Source organism: Pristiophorus japonicus, unplaced genomic scaffold (genome assembly GCF_044704955.1).
Source record: "Pristiophorus japonicus isolate sPriJap1 unplaced genomic scaffold, sPriJap1.hap1 HAP1_SCAFFOLD_461, whole genome shotgun sequence".
NCBI lineage: Eukaryota > Metazoa > Chordata > Chondrichthyes > Pristiophoridae > Pristiophorus > Pristiophorus japonicus.
The window spans coordinates 478,347-499,878 of NW_027254365.1; the positions used below are offsets into that span (position 1 = coordinate 478,347).

General features: G+C 42.4%; 1 protein-coding gene across 1 annotated transcript in view; it reads right to left on the reverse strand.

Annotated features, from left to right (window-relative positions):
• The window catches only part of LOC139252377 (cytosol aminopeptidase-like), a gene marked incomplete at its 5' end in the record, with an annotated part of 45,482 nt that extends 24,680 nt beyond the window's left edge, over nucleotides 1-20,802 (reverse strand). The window contains 4 exons of the mRNA XM_070873362.1: nucleotides 16,904-16,992; nucleotides 17,797-17,921; nucleotides 19,141-19,299; nucleotides 20,638-20,802. Coding sequence (XP_070729463.1) covers nucleotides 16,904-16,992; nucleotides 17,797-17,921; nucleotides 19,141-19,299; nucleotides 20,638-20,802 — 538 coding nt within the window. The remainder of the gene's footprint in view (nucleotides 1-16,903; nucleotides 16,993-17,796; nucleotides 17,922-19,140; nucleotides 19,300-20,637) is intronic.
• Nucleotides 20,803-21,532: the final 730 nt, after the last annotated feature.

Below are 21,532 nucleotides of genomic sequence, written 5' to 3' on the forward strand. Positions count from 1 at the left end.
AGAATATGGGAAGCAGTTAGCTGGTGTTTGGTTATTTTAAAATGCGATTCCAAGTATGACCGGCACTATGCAGCTCTCCACTTTGAAGCCAGCTTGAAAGCTCCAGTTCAGCACTTTATCTCTTGGGCTTTGTTTGAATGGCATTGCTGTTTGCTGCTCGTTATGTTAATGTTTGCTAAGATTTGTTGTGGCAAGTAATGATTTGTTGGCACAAGCAATGGTGTGCTGCCACCCAGAAACTGTCATATCCTCTCCATTTGGGACTTTGTGCAGAATTATAGTAGTGGGGCAGAAATCACACTGTACACGGTAAGGGCTGAAGTCCATGGGGGTTTGCTGTGGGATCGTCGTTGTGCTAAACCACTTTCTTTAATTATCTTTAATTAGTTGTGAGATTAGGGCAATTTAATTCAACTTTTACTTCTTTTATTTTTGTAGTTTAAGCTTCCATGAATGCTTCTGTTGTATAGTAAATTAACTTTGCGAAGTTTGTCATATGATGTCCTGTATAGCTGTTTTATCCTATTCACATTCTTTAGTCAAGTCATTAAGTTCTGCTGGCCTCCGATGTACCTACCGTCACTGATTTCTTAACTCTCCACAAGGGTTTTCTGTGCGGCCACAAGTGGCCACATACACTGGCCTAAGTTAGTTTGGAGTAACTATTAGCTGTCCAAAGTGGCTGGTAATGCCCGCTTTTGAAAAAAAGAACTAAACTAAAAAAATCCTAACTAACTCACTTACACTGGCGCAAATTGAATGTGCAAAATGGGGATTTTTAAGATACTCCAGAAAAATCAAGTTGCTCCAAAAAAAATGGAGCAACTCCTGGCCAGTTTTGAGCCTTATGTTATGATACGAGTAATCCAGAACCTGGACTAATGATCGAGAAACAAGAGTTCCCCCATGTAAACTGGGGACATTTAAATTCAGTTAATTAAATAAAAATCTGGAATTTAAAAAATCTGCAAAAACCCAACTGGAAGGAAAGGAAAGCTTCTATCATTACCTTGTTTGTCCTTTATGTGACCCCAGACCCACACCAATGTGGTTGACTCTAAACTACCCTCTGAAATGGCAGCACAACACCACCTTCTCAAGGGCAATTAGAGATGGGCAATAAATGCCGGCCTTGCCAGCGACGCCCACATCCCTTGAACGGAAAACAATCCCAGAGTGACACTCACAGCAATTCTTTCTCCTATGGGGAAAATGCTGAACCTTCCCTCAACAACTTTAATTGATAATATAGCTCAGGTTGCGTCATCACATATTTAAAAAGTAAAAAAATTGAAATTCAATTCTGGGGCTTAGGGGTCTGAGTAATTTTTAGCCCCACCACATTCCTCTTCCCCTTATAGTCCACCACCCTCCGCACCCCCCCCCACCAGACAGTCAAACTGAATCAGACTAGTTGCATTCAGCATCCTGTTCAACTGAGCTGATCTGTAGACCCACATTCTACCCCATACCACGTTCACTTGTTTCCACGTGATTCTGGCTCTACCTCACCACTCAATGCTGCTGAAACATGTATAAGTGCCTTTTTCACCAGTTCCAATACTGACCTCTCTTGCTGCATAAACTCTGCAGCTTATATCCTGTCTCACACGAAGTCTCATTCATCAGTCAACCACATCCTTCACAAACAGCACTGGCTTCCAATCCCCAATCCATCTCTGCATTGTCTGTTGGTGGTGATGTTGTTGTCAGCCATCCGTTCTACAGTTTCCAAATCCTAGGCTGAAATTGTTATGTATCTGGACTAGTATCTGCTCTGTACAGCCACCAGCGGGCTCATTCCACGGAGTCCCAAGGGATCTCATAATCCCTTGGGAGCACAGGTATTTAAGAGTGCTTCACAGGTTGGAGAGGCACTCTGGAGACCTGCAATAAAAGACTACGGTCACACTTTACTTTGAACTCACAGTGTTCAGTCTGACTCTTTCTCCATACACAACAACTGGCGACAAGATACAGATAGCGAACCCAAAGATCCAGAGAACAGTGAACATCCTGGAGAAATTTTCAGAGGGAGATGATTGGGAAACTTTTGTGGAGCGACTCGATCAATACTTCATGGCCAACGAGCTAGATGGGGAAGAGACCGCGGCCAAACGTAGAGCGATCCTCCTCACCGTCTGTGGGGCACCAACGTATGGCCTCATGAAGAATCTACTTACTCCAGCGCAACCCAGGGAGAAACCGTATGACGATTTGTGCACACTGGTCCGAGAGCATTTAAACCTGAAGAAAAGCGTTCTGATGGTGAGGTACCGGTTCTACACCTACAAAAGTTCTGAAGGCTAGAAAGTGGCGAGTTATGTCGCCGAGCTAAGACGCCTTGCAGGACATTGCTAATTTGAAGGACATTTGGAGCACATGCTCAGAGACTTTTTCGTACTTGGCATTGGCCACGAAACCATACTTCGCAAACTTTTGACTGTAGAGACCCCAACCTTGAGTAAGGCCATAGCGATAGCCCAGGCGTTCATTGCCACCAGTGACAATACTAAGCAAATCTCTCAGCACACAAGTGCTGCTACAAGTACTGTGAACAAAGTGATGATGTTTTCGAATCGTAATGGACAGGGCAGGTCACACATACCTGCAGTTACACGTCTGCAGATGTCTCAGAGTCCAACATCAAGGGTGATGAATGCAAGGCCATTAACACCTTGTTGGCGCTGCGGGGGTGATCATCGTTTCCATTCATGCCGATTCAAAGGATACATTTGCAAGGGCTGTGGAACAATGGGACACCTCCGACGAGTGTGCAGGCGAGCTGCTAGGCCTGCTAAACCTGCAAACCACCACGTTGCAGAGGACAACAGATCCACGGAGGATCACGACGAAACAGAACCTCTGATAGAGGAGGCAGAGGTGCACACATTCAACCAGAATTGTTCCCCGATAATGCTGAAGGTTGAACTAAATGGACTCCCAGTGTCAATGGAGCTGGACATGGGCGCGAGCCAGTCCATCATGGGCAAAAAGACTTTCGAACGGTTGTGGTGCAACAAGGCCTCAAGGCCAGTCTTAAAACTCCAATTCGCACGAAACTAAGAACTTACATGAAAGAACTGATTCCTGTAATCAGCAGTGCTACTGTAAAGGTCTCCTATGATGGAGTGGTGCACAAGCTACCACTCTGAGTGGTACTGGGCGATGGTCCCACGCTGCTCGGCAGGAGCTGGCTGGGAAAGATACGCTGGAACTGGGACGACATCCGAGCGCTATCGCCTGCTGACGACACTTCGTGTGCACAGGTCTTAAACAAATTTCATTTGCTGTTCGAACCAGGCATCGGGAAATTCCAAGGAGCAAGAGTGCAGATCCACCTAATTCCGGGGGCGCGACCCATCCAACACAAGGCGAGAGCAGTACCGTACATGACGAGAGAAAGAGTAGAAATCGAGCTCGACCGGCTAGAAAGAGAGGGCATCATCTCACTGATCGAGTTCAGCGAGTGGGCCAGTCCTATTGTCCCAATCCTCAAGGGAGATGGCACCGTCAGAATCTGTGGCGACTACAAAGTAACTATCAATCGTTTCTCCCTGCAGGACCAATACCCACTTCCAAAAGCCGAAAACCCCTATGCAACGCTGGCGAGAGGAAAGACGTTCACTAAGCTGGATTTGACCTCAGCCTACATGACGCATGAACTGAAGGAATCATCGAAGGCCCTCACCTGCAACAACAAGAACCAAGGTCTTTTTGTTTATATCAGGTGCCCGTTTGAAATCCGATCAGCGGCGGCGTTATTCCAGAGAAACATGGAAAATTTACTGAAGTCGGTCCAGCACATCGTGGTCTTCCAGGACGACATCTTGGTCACAGGTCGGAACACAGTCGAGCATCTGCAGAACCTGGAGGTTCTTAGTCGGCTCAACCACGTGGGGCTCAGGTTAAAACGCCCGAAGTGCGTTTTCCTGGTGCCTGAAGTGGAGTTCTTGGGAAGGAGGATTGCGGCTGACGGCATCAGGCCCACCAACGCGAAGACGGAGGCAATCGAGAATGCACCGAGGCCACAGAACGTGAGGGAGCTGCGGTTGTTCCTGGGACTCTTGAACTACTTTGGTAACTTCTTACGAGTCTCAGCACCCTGCTAGAACCACTGCATGTCTTACTACGAAAAGGGGGCGAAAGGGTTTGGGGCAAAAGCCAAGAAAATGCCTTTGTAAAATAGAGAAAATTGTTATGCTCAAACAAATTGCTTGTGTTGCATGATCCATGTAAGCGTTTGGTACTAGCATGTGATGCGTCGTCATATGGCGTCGGGTGTGCATTGCAACAAGCCAACGATTTCGGGAAACTTCAACTGGTTACTTATGCATCCAGGAGCCTGTCTAAGGCCGAGAGAACCTGCAGCATGATTGAAAAAGAAGCGTTCACGTGTGTCTATGGGGCAAAGAAAATGCATCAATACCTGTTTGGGCTAAAATTCGAATTGGAAACTGACCATAAGCCACTTATATCCCTGTTTTCCGAGAGCAAAGGGATAAATACCAAAGCATCGGTCCGCATCCAGAGATGGATGCTCATGTTGTCAGCATACAACTATGCCATCCGCCACATGCCAGGCACAGAAAACTGCGCCGATGCTCTCAGTAGCCTGCCATTGCCCACCACTGGGGTGGAAATGGCGCAGCCCGCAGATCTAGCCATGGTTATGGAAGCATTTGAGAGTGAGCAATCACCCGTCACTGCCCGGCAGATCAAAACCTGGACAAGCCAGGACCTCTTATTATCTCTAGTCAAAAGCTGTGTGCTTCACAGGAGCTGGTCCAGTGTCCCAGTGGAAATGCAGGAAGAGATAAAGCCGTTCCAGCGGCTCAAAGATGAAATGTCTATACAGGCAGACTACCTTCTGTAGGGCAATCGAGTAGTGGTCCCCAAGAAGGGCAGAGACACCTTCATCAATGACCTCCACAGTACCCACCCAGGCATCGTAATGATGAAAGCGATAGCCAGATCCCATGTGTGGTGGCCCGGCATCGATGCGGACTCAAGAGTCCTGCGTTCACAGATGTAATAAATGCTCGCAGTTAAGCAATGTACCCAGGGAGGCGCTGCTAAGTTTATGGTCTTAGCCCTCCAAACCGTGGTCTAGGGTACACATCGACTGTGCAGGCCCGTTCTTGGGTAAAATGTTTCTTGTGGTTGTAGACGCGTAATGCAAGTGGATTGAATGTGAGATAATGTCGCTAGCACGTCCGCTGCCACCACTGAAAGCCTGCAGGCCATGTTTGCCACACATGGCTTACCTGATGTCCTGGTGAGCGACAACGGGCCATGTTTTACCAATGCTGAGTTCAAAGAATTTATGACCGATAACGGAATCAAACATGTCACATCTGCCCTGTTTAAACTAGCGTCCAATGGTCAGGCAGAAAGAGCAGTGCAAACCATCAAGCAAGGCTTGAAGAGGGTAACTGAAGGCTCACTGCAGACCCGCCTATCCAGAGTCCTGCTTAGCTACCGCACGAGACCACACTCACTCACTGGGATCCCACCTGCTGAACTGCTCATGAAAAGAGCACTTAAGACAAGGCTCTCGTGAGTTCACCCTGATCTACATGAACAGGTAGAGAGCAGGCGGCTTCAACAACGTGCATACCATAATAGCGCAAATGTGTCACGCGAGATTGAAGTCAATGATCCTGTATTTGTATTAAATTATGGTCAAGGTCTCAAGTGGCTTCCCGGCACTGTCATGGCCAAAGAGGGGAGCAGGGTGTTTCGGGTCAAACTTTTAAATGGACTCATTCACCGAAACACTTGGACCAAATCAAATTCAGATTCACGGACTACCCTGAGCAACCCACCTTGGACCCTACCTTTTTTGATCCCCCAACACACACACCAGTGGCAACCGGCACCACGGTTGACCACGAAGCAGAACCCATCATCCACAGCAGCCCTGCAGGGCCCAACACACCAGGCAGCCCAGCAAGGCCAGCTGCACAGCAGCCCAGCGAGGGCACAACAAATGACTCAACAACACCAGCTTTCACACCGAGACGATCAACCAGGGCAAGAAGGGCCCCAGATCGACTCACATTGTAAATAGTTACACTATTGCCTTTAGGGGGGAATGTTGTTATGGAGGGGAGGGACTGGGCATGAGACAACACTATTCTGTATGACAGCACTTAATGGTATACTGTACCACTACAACTAACCTGTAAATAAGACATGTAAAAATCTATATACTCTATACACCCACCAGAGGGCTCATTCTCCAGAGTCCCAAGGGAGCTCATAATCCCTTGGGAGCACAGGTATTTAAGAGTGCTTCACAGGTTAGAGAGGCACTCTGGAGACCTGCAATAAAAGACTAAGGTCATAATTTACTTTGAGCTCACAGTGTTCAGTCTGATTCTTTCTCCATACACTACAGAAATTATCTTGTTTTCTATCCCCAAATTCAAAGAAAAAAAATCTGCCATCTTTACTCTTATGTGGAGGGGAGGGGCTGGGCAAGAGACAACACTATTCTGTATGACAGCATTTAATGGTATAGTGTACCACTAATACTGGAACAACTAACCTGTAAATAAGACATGTAAAAATCTATTACATATTAAAATCGATGAGTGGGTTATAACAATCCATTTCAAAATGTATTGAAAACTCCTATGTTAGGCCCTGTCTACAGCAGTGTTCTTCAATAGACAATTGCTGACTAGCCACAGGTGTGGCTAGTGACACCATTTTGGCCACATGCACTAATTTTAATAGAAAACACCTTACATACACTCACACAATACAGGTACATGTACTTCACGTGCATATTTATTTACCAAACATCGACCCCCATTCAGCAATCAATGAAGTAAGGCACTCACAACGATCAAAAAACACACTTGCACTCTGTTATTCATCTTACTATTTTACCAACAAACGCACAAAAAGGTTAAAGTACACATGCGTACACGTGCAAATAAATATTGAGATCAGATGTTCAACAACAGTGATTAATACTCCCTTTTTATTTGCTAATCAGAAATGCAATTAGCCACATCTGGATACCCAATTAGCCACAGGTCGCTCATCGCTAATGTATTGGACAACACTAGTTCTGTGGCAAAACCCATTATAAAATTGGCACTAGTTATCTACAATACCAGTTATGCCTGTAGATGGCACGGTGATTGTTTTTTTCAATATCAAATGTCACATTATAACAGGGAATGGTACCCTAGTGGTTAAGGTACTGGACGAGCAACACAACTGTGAACTCAACTCCCAGCATGGCAAGTTGCAAAACTCAATTCAATAAACCTGGTCATTTGTACACGAGCATAAAAGCTATTGTCATAAAATCCAAATGATTCACTCATGCTTCAAAGAACAGAACCTGCTGTTCTTACAATGGTCTAAGTGGTTAACTCAATTCCACCAGGGATGGGTAATAAATTCTGCTTTGCCAGTGTTGCGTATATCCCAAAAATAAAAGTTAGCTCCACAAACAACAAAGTTCAAAACATGGGTGGAACCTACTTGCAGGTTTTGGCCACCAAGTGTCAATGTGATACAGTCTTGTGTCTGAGCAAGCAAACATGTTAGTAGAAGTATTAGTAAATTAAAAACGCGAATTAAATTACATAGAATATACAGCACAGAAATAGGCCATTTGGCCCAACCAGTCCATGCCAGTATTATAAGAACATAAGAAATAGGAGTAGGAGTCGGCCCTACGGCCCTTCGAGCCTGCTCCACCATTCAATATCATGTCTGATCATCGACCTCAACACTTTACTGCCCGATCTCCATATCCCTCGATTCCAAAATTCTATCTATGACAGCCTTGAATATATTCAGAGACTCAGCATCCACAGCCCTCTGGGGCAGAGAATTCCAAAGAATAACAACCCTGAGTGAAGAAATTCCTCCTTATCTCTGTCTTAAAATGACCTACCCCTTATCCTGAGACTGTGCCCCCTAGTTCTAGACACTCCAGCCAGGAGTAACAACCTCTCAGCATCTACCCTGTCAATTCCCTTCAGAATCTTGTATGTTCCAATGATATCACCTCTCATTCTTCCAAACGCCAAAGAGTGTAGGCCCGTTCTGCACAATCTCTCATCATAATACATTCCTCTCATCCCAGGAATCATTCTAGTGAACCTCCGTTGTACCGCCTTCAAGGCAAGAATATCCTTCCTTCGATCAGGAGAGCAAAACTGCGCACAGTACTCCAGATGTAGTCTCACCAAGGTCCTGTACGATTGTAGCAAGACTTCCTTACTCTTATACTCCAAACCCCTTGCAATTAAAGCATATTGTATTAGGGGTAATGTATTGACGTGGATAGAAAACTAGTTGGCAGACAGAATCAGGGAAAGCCATAACGGGGAAGTCATAACGGGGAACAAAGAAATGGCAGACCAATTGAACAAGTATTTTGGTTCGGTATTCACGAGTATTCTCTAGTAAGAAGGAGGAACTGAGGGAAATCCTTATTAGTCGGGAAATTGTGTTGGGGAAATTGATGGGGTTGAAGGCCGATAAATCCCCAGGGCCTGATGGATTGCATCCCAGAGTACTTAAGGTGGTGGTCTTGGAAATAGCGGATGCATTGACAGTCATTTTCCAACATTCCATAGACTCTGGATCAGTTCCTATCGAGTAGAGGATAGCCAATGTAACCCCACTTTTTAAAAAAGGAGGGAGAAAGAAAACAGGGAATTATAGACCAGTCAGCCTGACATCGGTAGTGGGTAAAATGATGGAATCAATTATTAAGGATGTCATAGCAGCGCATTTGGAAAGAGGTGACATGATAGGTCCAAGTCAGCATGGATTTGTGAAAGGGAAATCATGCTCGACAAATCTTCTAGAATTTTTTGAGGATGTTTCCAGTAGAGTGGACAAGGGAGAACCAGTTGATGTGGTATATTTGGACTTTCTAAAGGCTTTCGACAAGGTCCCACACAAGAGATTAATGTGCAAAGTTAAAGCACATGGGATTGAGGGTAGTGTGCTGACATGGATTGCTAACTGGTTGTCAGACAGGAAGCAAAGAGTAGGAGTAAATGGGTACTTTTCAGAATGGCAGGCAGTGACTAGTGGGGTACCGCAAGGTTCTGTGCTGGGGCCCCAGCTGTTTACATTGTACATTAATGATTTAGACGAGGGGATTAAATGTAGTATCTCCAAATTTGCGAATGACACTAAGTTGGGTGGCAGTGTGAGTTGCGAGGAGGATGCTATGAGGCTGCAGAGTGACTTGGATAGGTTAGGTGAGTGGGCAAATGCATGGCAGATGAAGTATAATGTGGATAAATGTGAGGTTATCCACTTTGGTGGTAAAAAGAGAGACAGACTATTATCTGAATGGTGACAGATTAGGAAAAGGGGAGGTGCAACGAGACCTGGGTGTCATGGTACATCAGTCATTGAAGGTTGGCATGCAGGTACAGCAGGCGGTTAAGAAAGCAAATGGCATGTTGGCCTTCATAGCGAGGGGATTTGAGTACAGGAGCAGCGAGGTGTTGCTACAGTTGTACAGGGCCTTGGTGAGGCCACACCTGGAGTATTGTGTACAGTTTTGGTCTCCTAACTTGAGGAAGGACATTCTTGCTATTGAGGGAGTGCAGCGAAGGTTCACCAGACTGATTCCCGGGATGGCGGGACCGACATATCAAGAAAAACTGGATCAACTGGGCTTGTATTCACTGGAGTTCAGAAGAATGAGAGGGGATCTCATAGAAACGTTTAAAATTCTGACGGGTTTAGACAGGTTAGATGCAGGAAGAATGATCCCAATGTTGGGCAAGTCCAGAGCCAGGGGTCACAGTCTAAGGATAAGGGGTAAGCCATTTAGGACCGAGATGAGGAGAAACTTCTTCACCCAGAGAGTGGTGAACCTGTGGGATTCTCTACCACAGAATGTTGTTGAGGCCAATTCACTAAATATATTCAAAAAGGATTTAGATGTCGTCCTTACTATTGGGGGATCAAGGGGTGTGGCGAGAAAGCAGGAATGGGGTACTGAAGTTGCATGTTCAGCCATGAACTCATTGAATGGCGGTGCAGGCTCGAAGGGCCAAATGGCCTACTCCTGCACCTATTTTCTATGTTTCTAAAGAGTAGGAATAAACGGGTCCTTTTCAGAATGGCAGACAGTGACTACTGGGGTACCGCAAGGTTTAGTGCTGGGACCCCAGCTATTTACAATATATATTAATGACTTAGAATAAGGAATTGAATGTAATATCTCCAAGTTTGCAGATGACATTAAGCTGGGTGGCAGTGAGAGCTGTGGGGAGAATGCTAAGAGGTTGCAGGGTGACTTGGACAGGTTAGGTGAGTGGGCAAATGCATGGCAGATGCAGTATGATGTAGATAAATGTGAGGTTATCCACTTTAGTGGCAAAAACAGGAAGGCAGATTATCTGACTGGTGACAGATTAGGAAAAGGGGAGGTGCAACGAGATCTGGGTGTCATGGTACATCAGTCATTGAAAGTTGGCATGCAGGTACAGCAGGTGGTGAAGGCGGTAAATGGCATGTTGGCCTTCATAGCGAGAGGATGAGAGTATAGGAGCAACGAGGTCTTACTGCAGTTGTACACAGCCTCGGTGAATATTGTGTACAGTTTTGGTCTCCTAATCTGAGGAAGGACATTCTTGCTATTGAGGGAGTGGAGTGAAGGTTCACCAGACTGATTCCCGGGATGGTAGAACTATCATATGAAGAAAGACTGGATCGACTAGGCTTATATTCACTGGAATCTAGAAGAATGAGAGGGGATCTCATAGAAACATATACAATTCTGACAGGATTGGACAGGTTAGATGCAGGAAGAATGTTCCCGATGCTGGGGAAGTCCAGAACCAGGGGTCACAGTCTAAGGATAAGGGGTAAGCCATTTAGGACCGAGATGAGGAGAAACTTCTTCACTCAGAGAATTGTGAACCTCTCTACCTGTGGAATTCTTTACCACAGAAAGTTGTTGAGGCCAGTTCATTCGATATATTCAAAAGAGAGTTAGATGTGATCCTTACAGCTAAAGGGATCAAGGGGTATGGAGAGAAAGCAGGAATGGGGTACGGAAGTTGCATGATCATATTGAATGGCCTACTCCTGCACCTATTTTCTATGTTTCTAACATGCCATTAGCATTCCTCATTGCTAGCTTTTTGTGTTTATTGCACAAGGACACCCAAATTTCTCTGAACATCAACATTTAAAAGTTCAACATTTAAAAAATATTTTGTTTTTCTATTCTTCCAACCAAAGTGAATAACCTCTCATATCCCTGCATTATACTCCCATCTGCCACCTTACTGCCCACTCACTTCGTCCATCTATATCCCTTTGCAGACGCTTTGTGTTCTCCTAACAGCTTACTATCCCAACAAGTTTTATATTGTCAGCAAACTTGGATACATGACACTCGGTCCCTTCATCTCGATCATTAATATAGATTGTAAATAGCTGAGACCCCAGCACTGAACCTTGCGACACCCCACGAGTTACAGTCTGCCAACCTGAAAAAGACCCATTTATCCCTACTGTGGAAATTTACTTTCTAAGTTACATTTTCTGTTAAATGTACCCTTTTGTAATAAAACAAAATGGAGTCTCAGTTCTCCCAGAAGTCCCTACAGCAGACAGCCTGTCTCTGTATAAACATGTTAACCTTGATTGATAGCCAATTAATTTAGAAGTTTGGGAGCCATCTGTGTGAGTGAGGGAACCTTGAATTTACCCTCCCTGTCTTGTAAGAACTATACTCCCTGCTAAATAACTGTCGCTGTGTTAAATCTTAAAAGTATTAGACAAAGGCTGTATAGATAAGTAGGAAATTAAAACAAGGATGTAATGTTAATCAAGTGATTGAAGAACTCCTTATCTGTATTTGCTGACCGCAAGGGCAGAACTGATACACGTGATGGAACCATAATTTCTTTGTTTGTTCTTCTGTATAAAGATAGTGTGTTTTTGTATTACTGTAGAAGTCTTTGCGGAGCTTTTGACTTAGCAGGACTTTTCCTTGCAGCAAGTATATTAAAGGGACATCTACCGAGCTGTTTATGTCTGAGTTTCACTTTTTTTTAGTTAAATTGAGAGTCGAGGTTTCGACACTACTCTGTCCATGCTCTATCATTGCCTCCAATCCCATGAGTCCTTATCTTGTGTAATAACCTTTTATGAGGCACCTTATTGAATGCCTTTTGGAAATCCAAATATACTACATCCACTGGTTCTCCTTTATCTACCCTGCCTGCTAGTTACATCCTCAAAAGACTAATAAATTTGTCAAACATATTTCCTTTTCATAAAACCATGTTGACTCTGCCTAATCATGTTATGATTATCTAAGTGGCCTGATACCACTTCCTTAACAATGGATTCCAGCATTTTCAATGATGTTTGTTGTCAGGCTAACTGGCCTGCAGTTCCCAGTTTTCTCTCTCCCTCCTTTCTTGAATAGCGATGTTACATTTGCTACCTTCCAATCTGCTGGGACCGTTCTACAATCTAGAATCCTGAAAGATCAAAACCAATGCATCCACTATCTCTGCAGCCACCTCTTTTAGAACCCTAGAATGTAGGCCATCAGGTCCAGGAGATTTGGCGGCTTTTAATCCCATTAGTTTCTCTAGTACTTTTTCTCTACTTATATTAATTACATTAAGTTCCTTACCCTCACTAGACCCTTGGTTTCCCACCATTTTAGGTATGCGTTTTGCGTCTTCTACTGTGAAGACAGATGCAAATTATTTGTTTAACGTTTCTGCCATTTTCTTATTCCCCATAATAATTTGTCCTGTCTCAGTCTCTAAGGAACCGATGTTTACTTTAGCTATTCTCTTCCTTTTTACATACTTGTAGAAGCTCTTACAATCAGTTTTAATATTTTTTGTTAGTTTTCTTTGACTATTTTTTCCTTTTATTATTCAATTTTTTGGTCATCCTTTCCTGGTTTCTGAAACTCTCCAAATCCTCAGGCTCACTAGTATTCTTCACTACATTATAAGCTTTTTATTTCAATCTAATGCTATCCTTAACTTCATTAGTTAGCCACGGATGTATCACTTTTCCTGTGGAATTTGTGTTTCTTAATGGAATGGATTTTTGTTGAGAATTATGAAATATTTATTTAAATGCTAGCCATTGCTTATCTATTGCAATACCTTTTAATCCATTTTTATGATCTACCTCAGCCAATTCACCCTTCATACCTATGTAATTGGCTTTATTTAAGTTTAAGACTCTAGTTTCGGACTTACTCTCAAATGTAACGTGAAATTCGATCATATTATGATCACTCTGCCCCAGAGGACCCTTTACTGTGAGATTGCTAATTAACCTGGTCTCATTACACAATACAAGATCTAAAATAGCCTGTTCCCTGGTTGGTTCGATGACGTATTGTTCTAGGAAACTGTCCTGAATGCATTCCATGAACTCGTCCTCCAGGCTACCTTTACAAATTTGATTTGTCCAGTCTATATGAAGATTAAAGTCCCCCACGATTATTGCAATACCTTTGTTACAAGCTCCTACTATTTCTTGATTAATATTCTGTCCAACGGTATAGCTACTGTTAGGGGGCCTATATACTACTCCCACCAGTGTTTTTTGTCCCTTGTATTCCTTATCTCCACCCATACTGATTCGACTTTCTGATCTTCCGAGCCAAGATCCTTTCTCTCTACTGTCCTTATATCATCCTTTATCAGGGCTTACATGCCGCCCCCCCGTCCTGAACCATTCTGCCTGTCTTTTCAAAACGTCAAGTACCCTGGAACATTTAGTTCCCTTGCAACCATGCATCTGTAATGGCTATTAGATCAAACCCCTTTATCTCTATTTGTGCCACTAATTCATCTATCTTATTACGAATGCTCCACGCATTCAGATAGAGCCTTGAATTTGTTTACCATTATTCCCTGCTTTGACCTTGTTCTCTGCTGCCATTAAACTCTCTGTCCCTTCCTGTCACACTCTGCTTATTTTTACCCAAACCCTACACTGCTCTATAGCATTGACCTTTCTCTTTATGTTCCATTTGTGCCACCTCCCGTCATTTCTCATCTAACTATCGGCATAACCCTATATTCCCTTGTGCCTCATTTGCTTATCTAGCCTCCCCTTAAATGCATCTATACTATTCACCTCAACCTGTGGTAGCGAGTTCCACATTCTCACCACTCTCTGGGTAAAGAAGTTTCTTCCGAATTCCCTATTTGGTTTTTGGTAACTATAATTCCCTCTTCCAGCTGTTCAACACATCCTCTCACTTCACCCAATGACTAAATCCTCTCCAAGGTGCTTGTTCTCCACTCTGCCATTCTGTAATCCCAAAGCTATGCATGATGGCCTGTAATTTTGCTCTTCCCCACAAGTGGAAATACTCACTCTGGGTCTACTTTATCAAAACCTTTCCTAACTTTAAAGACCTCTATTAGGTCACCCCTCAGCCATTTCTTTTCAAGAGAAGAGAAACCCAGTCTGTTGTTCCTTTCCGGATAGGTACAACCTCGCAGTTCTGGTATGACCCTTGTAAATCTTTTTGCAACCAGAATTGTACACAATGACTATATCCTCTGCATGATGCTTGTTCTCCAAGTTTGGTCTAACTGAGGTTCGCTACAAATGTAGCGTAACATCTCTACTTTTCAATTCTGTCTCTCTAGAAATAAACCCTAGTGCTTGTTTTATTTTTATGGCCTTATTAACCAGTGCGCTACTTTTAGTGATTTGTGTATTTATACTCCTAGATCCCTTTGCTCAGCCTTCCAGCTGTTCATCACATCCTCTCACCTCGCCCAATGATTAAATCCTCAGCATGGTGCTTGTTCTCCACCCTGCCGGTCAGTAATCCCAAAGCTCATTGTAAGTGAGCAATCGCCTTGTAATCTGTTTCATCAGCTTCCTCTGCGACCTCCCCAGGCCGCCCTTGCACAAAACTCTTAGTTTCCTTGTCTGCTGGATCTGCCTTGCACTCCCTGTCACATCTGCTAATCGGTCTTCTCGCTTGCTCAGTCACCGTTCTGCCAAACATTTCGTGTTTTTAGGCAAGCACTGAAATCCAGGTCCTGCAAGTCCCACCCACCACCCCTATCAAAATTTCTATTCAGTAACACTGGCAGGAATTCTCACCTCAACCTCATTTAGAATCATTTCACTCTCCCACCTGACTGCTACCCTCCCCTAAATGACATAAGAACACAAGAACCTCCCCACACACTGAGCAGCTTTCAGCCCCGCCATGCTCAACAATTTGTCGCTACTAATCAGCCTTTTGGCCCTTGCCAAACGCCCCCCTCCCCAACACTGAAGGCCCACTATTACCCTCCACTGTCCCTCCCATCACTGGGAAGCGAAATCAACTTTGGCACTCTGCCTCTCTTTCTTTCAGAATGACAAGCTGGAGACATCGTCACATGCCTCCACCAATTCTGCTCTACGGGCAGCTGCTAGAAGTTCACAGTATTTAAGCCATTTGATTTTCTATCATACCTGCTCTCTGCTCAGTGCCCATGACAGCACAGATGAGATTATGACCAACATTAATGGGAAGTACAGTTCTGTTTCATGTCTCATTATTCTATGGCACGGCATATTGGTGTTCCATTCATCTGCCCTAACGTAACACTGTAACATTTTTTTAAATGATGGTATTCAAACAAATATCATTTAAGAAGATCCATCACAGAGATTGCATCTACAGTGGGTACTGATATCGTCAGAGCTTCAATTACTTTTGTCAAAAGGGGGAATGTTGGTCTATTAAACATAGCTAATGGCGAGATTATAACAGACAATAAAGAAATGGCAGTCTCGTTAAATAATTTTTTGTATCCATTTTCACAGCAGAGGAAGAGGACAAAATATCAGCGGCAACATTCCAGTAAGCTGATGGTTGTCCAGCAGTCTGGAGGTCCAACACAGGCCATTCAGCGGCTTTTAAATGGAAAAACAGCGCATGCATGGAAATTTGCATGGCCTGCACAACCTGTTAAAGGGGCCATGCACTCAAAAACAAACAGTGGGAACATTAGCCACAGTACAAGAGTACCAAAAAATAAGTAATGGGGAGGAACTTATGATTTAATACAAGTTAAAAATGGCAATGGAAAAAATAATGGTACTTGAGACAAAAATCTCCAGGACCTGATGGTTTTGCAGATTTCCACTACCCTTGATGTGAAAAAGTGCTTTCTGATTTTATCCTGAATGACATAACTCTAATTTTAAGATTGCCCTCTTGTTCTGGATTCTCCCGCCAGAGGAAATAGTTTCTCTATCTACCATATTGAATTCCTTTATTATTTTAAAGACCTCAATTAGATTCGATGAGGAAACTGAAGATGAGTTTGTCATAATTTTCTGAAGCTCTCTAGATTTGAGAATTATGCCGTATAAAATTGCAATTAGCACTCTATTTAAGAAGGGAGGAAAGGGAAAAACCTGTCAGTTTAACATTAGTTGTGGGGAAGTTACTGGAATCTATCATTAGAGACAGTGATTTAACACTTGGACATGTATGAGCTGATCAGAAAGTCAGAATGGATGTTTGATAGGTAGATCCTGTCTTGACTTTTTGGAGATCACTAACATTGTGGATATTGGAGTGTCTATGAATGCTGTCCATGTGGATGTCCAGAAAACATTTAATAAGGTTCTGCACAAAAGGTTATTAGCAAAATTAAAAGCACACGGAATTGGTGATAAGCTTGTGACATGGGTCGGTACTTGGTTGAGAAGTAGGAGATAGAGTAGGGTTAAAGGGAATGTATCCCATCAAACAACTTAACTACATCACAACATTTACTGTAGCACAGATAGAACACTCTTAGATCCATTCACATGTAGCACTAAGTAGAAAATGACTATCACTGCCCTTAAAAAACATTTTAACAATTAAACATTACTTTACCTGTATTGTTTTCCCATTCATTGCTTTGACTACATCACCAGGTTTATTTGCTCTGCCATTCAGCATATTCTCACACAAAGGAGCCAGACCTAAAAGATGCATTAGCCATTAGTAATAAAGCTTTACCACCAAAATTAAATGTGTGTCTCCCATCTCCTAGCATCCCCAAATGGAGGTGGCAAGAATTATATGCACCCACTATTCAGAAAAGTGAAATCTTTGGTTCAGTACCTGATTCTTCTCATTCTTTCACAATTTAGAGACATTACACACTATTGACAGGATTTAAAAACACTCTTCAATGCACTCAGTGCTCATAAAGTGGTGATTTTCTATATAATGAGGGGGTCACCTCAGAGAAGTAAGAACAGTTTGTATGAGGACTCTCTGGAAAAGTGCAGATTGGACCTAACCCAGTTCTTTTTGGGAGGGGGGAGCAAGGGAACAAGGCACTTAAAACCTCTCCCCTTCCCAGCTAAACTATTTAGTTAACAAATAATAGTTAGAACAAGATCAATTCTGGAACTAGGAGATTAAAATAAAAATTGAGGTAATTTTATAACAAAGGAATTTCCAGTGCTGTCCTCCAGAGATGTAGATTTTTAACCCTTTAAGCACTAAAAGAAATATGAACATAATATTCACACGCACAAAATTACAATTTATTCCAGGAATGTAAATTAAATTGTGACTCTACGCAATACTCGCTTTAAAATGGCATATAAATTGTGTAGATACAGATAATGCTTCCACATGTTAAATACAAGAAATTACATTCAGTACTCAAGGGGTTCATGATGAAATCTTCTGAAACTACTAAATTGTGCACTACTAAAGTTGGTAATACCTCCCAGTTTCCAGCATCACAAGAGAATCATATCCCAATGTTTTACCTATAATGTTAAGGGGAAGTTTCAAAGATGCTGCGGTGATGATGGCAGAACAGATTGTTGCTGCTCCTCCCATGTCAGCTCTCATTGCATCCATACCTGACGCAGGTTTAATTGAGATTCCACCACTGCCACAAGAGAAGGTGAAGATGCAGTTAGCTAAAACATAACTCCACATGCATGACTGCAAAATGTTACAATCAAAGCTTGTTCTTAAAACAATGATATAGCTGCTCCCATCGTATGAAATCCAGTTAGAATGAATTTGCTAGGAACCCAAGTGAATTGCTGTGGTCATAGTGCTCTCAGACAGGATATTCCAGTTATCTTTTCAAAATTATGTAGCAACTGAATCAAAATCTGGAAAACTCAACTAACGAGAGAGTTTGCTTTCACATGCCAGTTGATATGTCGAAAGCTGGATCAGGGTAGGATAAAGGTGCGACAGGGTGGGACCATGGCTCAAGCAGAGATTTACTTTGCTGTTGGTGAAAATTCAATGAAAGCCTCCACTGTGGAAAAAAATGACTTTGATTTAGAAAAAAAATGACTTTTGTCATGGGAGTTTGAATTGGAACAATTTCAGCACACTCCAAAAACACCTGTGATTCAAAACTGGGCAGGTGGGAACTTTAGTAAAGACTATGGGCTAGAAATTGGCCAGCCTTACACCCATTTTTTAGGTGATATTTCGCCTTTTTTGACGTTAAAAGGTGCTCACCTAAATTGGCCAAAGTTATGCGGCAGCGGTTTTGAAAAACCTTGAAAATTGGACCGCCGACGTGCATCGCCAAAAAAAGCGCTATCACTTTAAATTGACCGTTCGACGCACCAGTATTCTGCGCGAAAAAAAACGTCAGGTAAAAAGCTGCATTGCCGCCTCAGAAACAGCAGCAAGTACGAAGACCTAGAAAAAAGATAGGTTAAAGTTTTTATTTTTTTAATTCTTTTGCAGCGATTACTTAGTTAAGGGTCTTGTAAATGTTTTGTGAATTTAGATTTTTTGTTTTTTGCAATTTATTTTGTTTCTCCTCCCCCCTCCCAGGACCTGTCTTTTTAGCGGTAATCGGTCTCGAACAAAAGTTGTCGAGGATTGTGGTTTCCACCGCGAATCCTCGTGCAATGCCAATTTTTACCGTCGCCCGCATTTTGTTGCCAATTTTACCCCTTAAAAAAAATAGTGGTATTTGTAACGGTATTTTTGCGCAAAAATGCTGGGGAAAAAATGCTATCGCCAAAAGTTCAATTTCTAGCCCAAAGATTCAATCTCCAATCTTCTGATTGAGAAGCCAATACGACATATGGAATTTAAAAAAATATTAAGCAGTGAAACCACTCAGAACTTACCTGTCAAATGTTATACCTTTTCCTACAAAGACTAATGGTGATTCACCCGAGATTGTGGAACCGTTATAGTGAATCTCTAAGAAAACTGGTTCTTCATCTGAGCCTTTAGCTACACTAAGGAAAGCTCCCATCTGTTGTTTCTCAATCCAGGATTTGGGTCTATGAATAATGTAAGAAACAGATGAAAAACAAACATTATTGTAAACTGCCTTCAATAAAACAATGTCTTACATAATAACCATTCCTTTTAATTCACTCATCGTTGGCAAAGCTGGAAGTGTTTGCCTATTCCTGGTTGCACCGAGTGGCTTGCTAGGCCATTGCAGCAGGCAGTTAAGAATCAATCACATTGCTGTGGAACTGGAGTCACATATAGAACAGATCGGGCAAGGACAGCAGATTTTCTTCTCTGAATTACATCAGTGGGTTTTACAGCAATTCGAGACTTTAATGGTGACTTTTTACTGATACCAGTTTTTTTTTGATAACTGAATTAAAATTCTCAAACTGCCATGGTGGGATTTGAAATCACGTTCTTTTGATGATTAGTCCAGGCCTTTATTTCCCCACCATCCCATGTAGTGAATCATGTGAATAGAATTAGCTCTTGGATGCACATAACACTCTTGTTCACATATTTGAAACTAAGTGCTGGATGATGATATGAATGCTTTTTATTAGTCAACCTAGACATAGATGGCTCAGAAGAGTTGCTGAAAATTATGAATCTGATGAGAGTTACACAATAACATTGGTTAAAGCTCTGCCAAGATGCATTTGATTCTTCTACTGCAAACCTTGAGTTGAACATAGTAGGTGTAGGCTGCGGCCTTTTCCTTTGGAGATTTATCCTCCTTCCTCACCAAATTTCTCTGGTTCTCTCCCTTTGCTGGGGTATGGTTTCACAAGTGCCAGGTGCTCTCTGGTACCATATCCAAGTGATCATTCTGAATGTTGACTGGGAGTGTTGCCAGCTAACTCAGCAGGAATAGGGGAATCCAGTCTCACAGCTTTCCAGTCTGCATGGCTCAGCTATTCATTACTTCAACTCATTGGGTTAGGGGAGTGAGGTTTGTCCTTGCAGTTTTTATTAGGAGCGAATAAATACAAAAAAATCCTGAGTTACTGTTATTCCGCACTTTGGCAAAGCAATTTAAAAAATGAACACATAACTCTTTTAGCCGTCAGTTAAGTTACACCGGCAGGTAATAAGACTGCCGACAGTCTGTCTCAAAGAGGAAAAGCCTTCATTTATTTTTACAGCATAAACACAATATATTAAAGATAACATATACAGGGGACTAAGAACAGATAATAGAGAAGCATTCTCTGTATTAACCAAACTGTTCACAGTCTGAAGTTTTCCTTTGCCACATCTTAATAAATTAATAAAAGCGGACCGTGAACCATTTGCACTCTGCCCTCCAGCCTTTTTCTCATAAGTACTGCAACTCTACATTTAATGTTACCATTCTCAGAACAGGATGCCAGAATTACCTTATGTGTACTTTGACTTTATCACCTGTTGAATGCAGTGCTTGTTGAATGGCCTCAGCAAAACTGGTTGGAGTTAAATAATTAGCTGGTGCTTCCATCAAATGCCGTGCTAAATTCTGTCCTTCTGCATACAAAACTCCTTTCTGCCAAGCGTCACTTTCCAAACTTGCAAAAAAAAATACAGGTTTTTTTAAAAATGTGCACGTTAAATTCAATGCAATTCAATGAAGCAACGATATTCAGCTATCAGATCTAAATGACTGTCAGACGAATCCGTTAAAATAAAATCGAGTCTGCAGTCTTCAGTACTTATTTGAGCAATTTATGTAGTTTCAAAAGGGCAGCATTTTTTCCTTAGAGTTCTTGTACCAAATTACAGAAATCAGCCAAAAAGATGAGTTTTACTTTAAAACCTAATTATTTACAGTACTGAATACCAGAAAAGTGGTTATTATTGCAGGTAAGTGAACAGGTTTAATTAGATTCCATGGGCTCAAGTTTTGGCCTGATTTGCTCCTTTTTTTTGGAGCAACTAGTTTAGAATGGAGCATCTTAGAAATTGCAATTCTCGGCATTTAGTTTGCTCCCGTTCTGGTGAGTTAGAATAGTTTCATTTTAGAACAGATTTTTTTTCAAAAGGGGGCGCGTCCAGCTACTTACGCCTGTTTTACAAGTTTAGGCAAGTTACAAAAACCTTACTCCAAACTAAAATGGAGTAAGTGTAGATTTTTGTACGCTCAGAAAAACCTTGCCTACACTTATAAATCAGGCGTAGGGAACGATAGATTGGGGGGGGGGGGTGCCAGGAAAGGGGGATTACAAACATTAAACACTTCACTTTTACAAATAAAGAGCCATCATCAATAATAAATGATATATAAATCAATAAATCAAT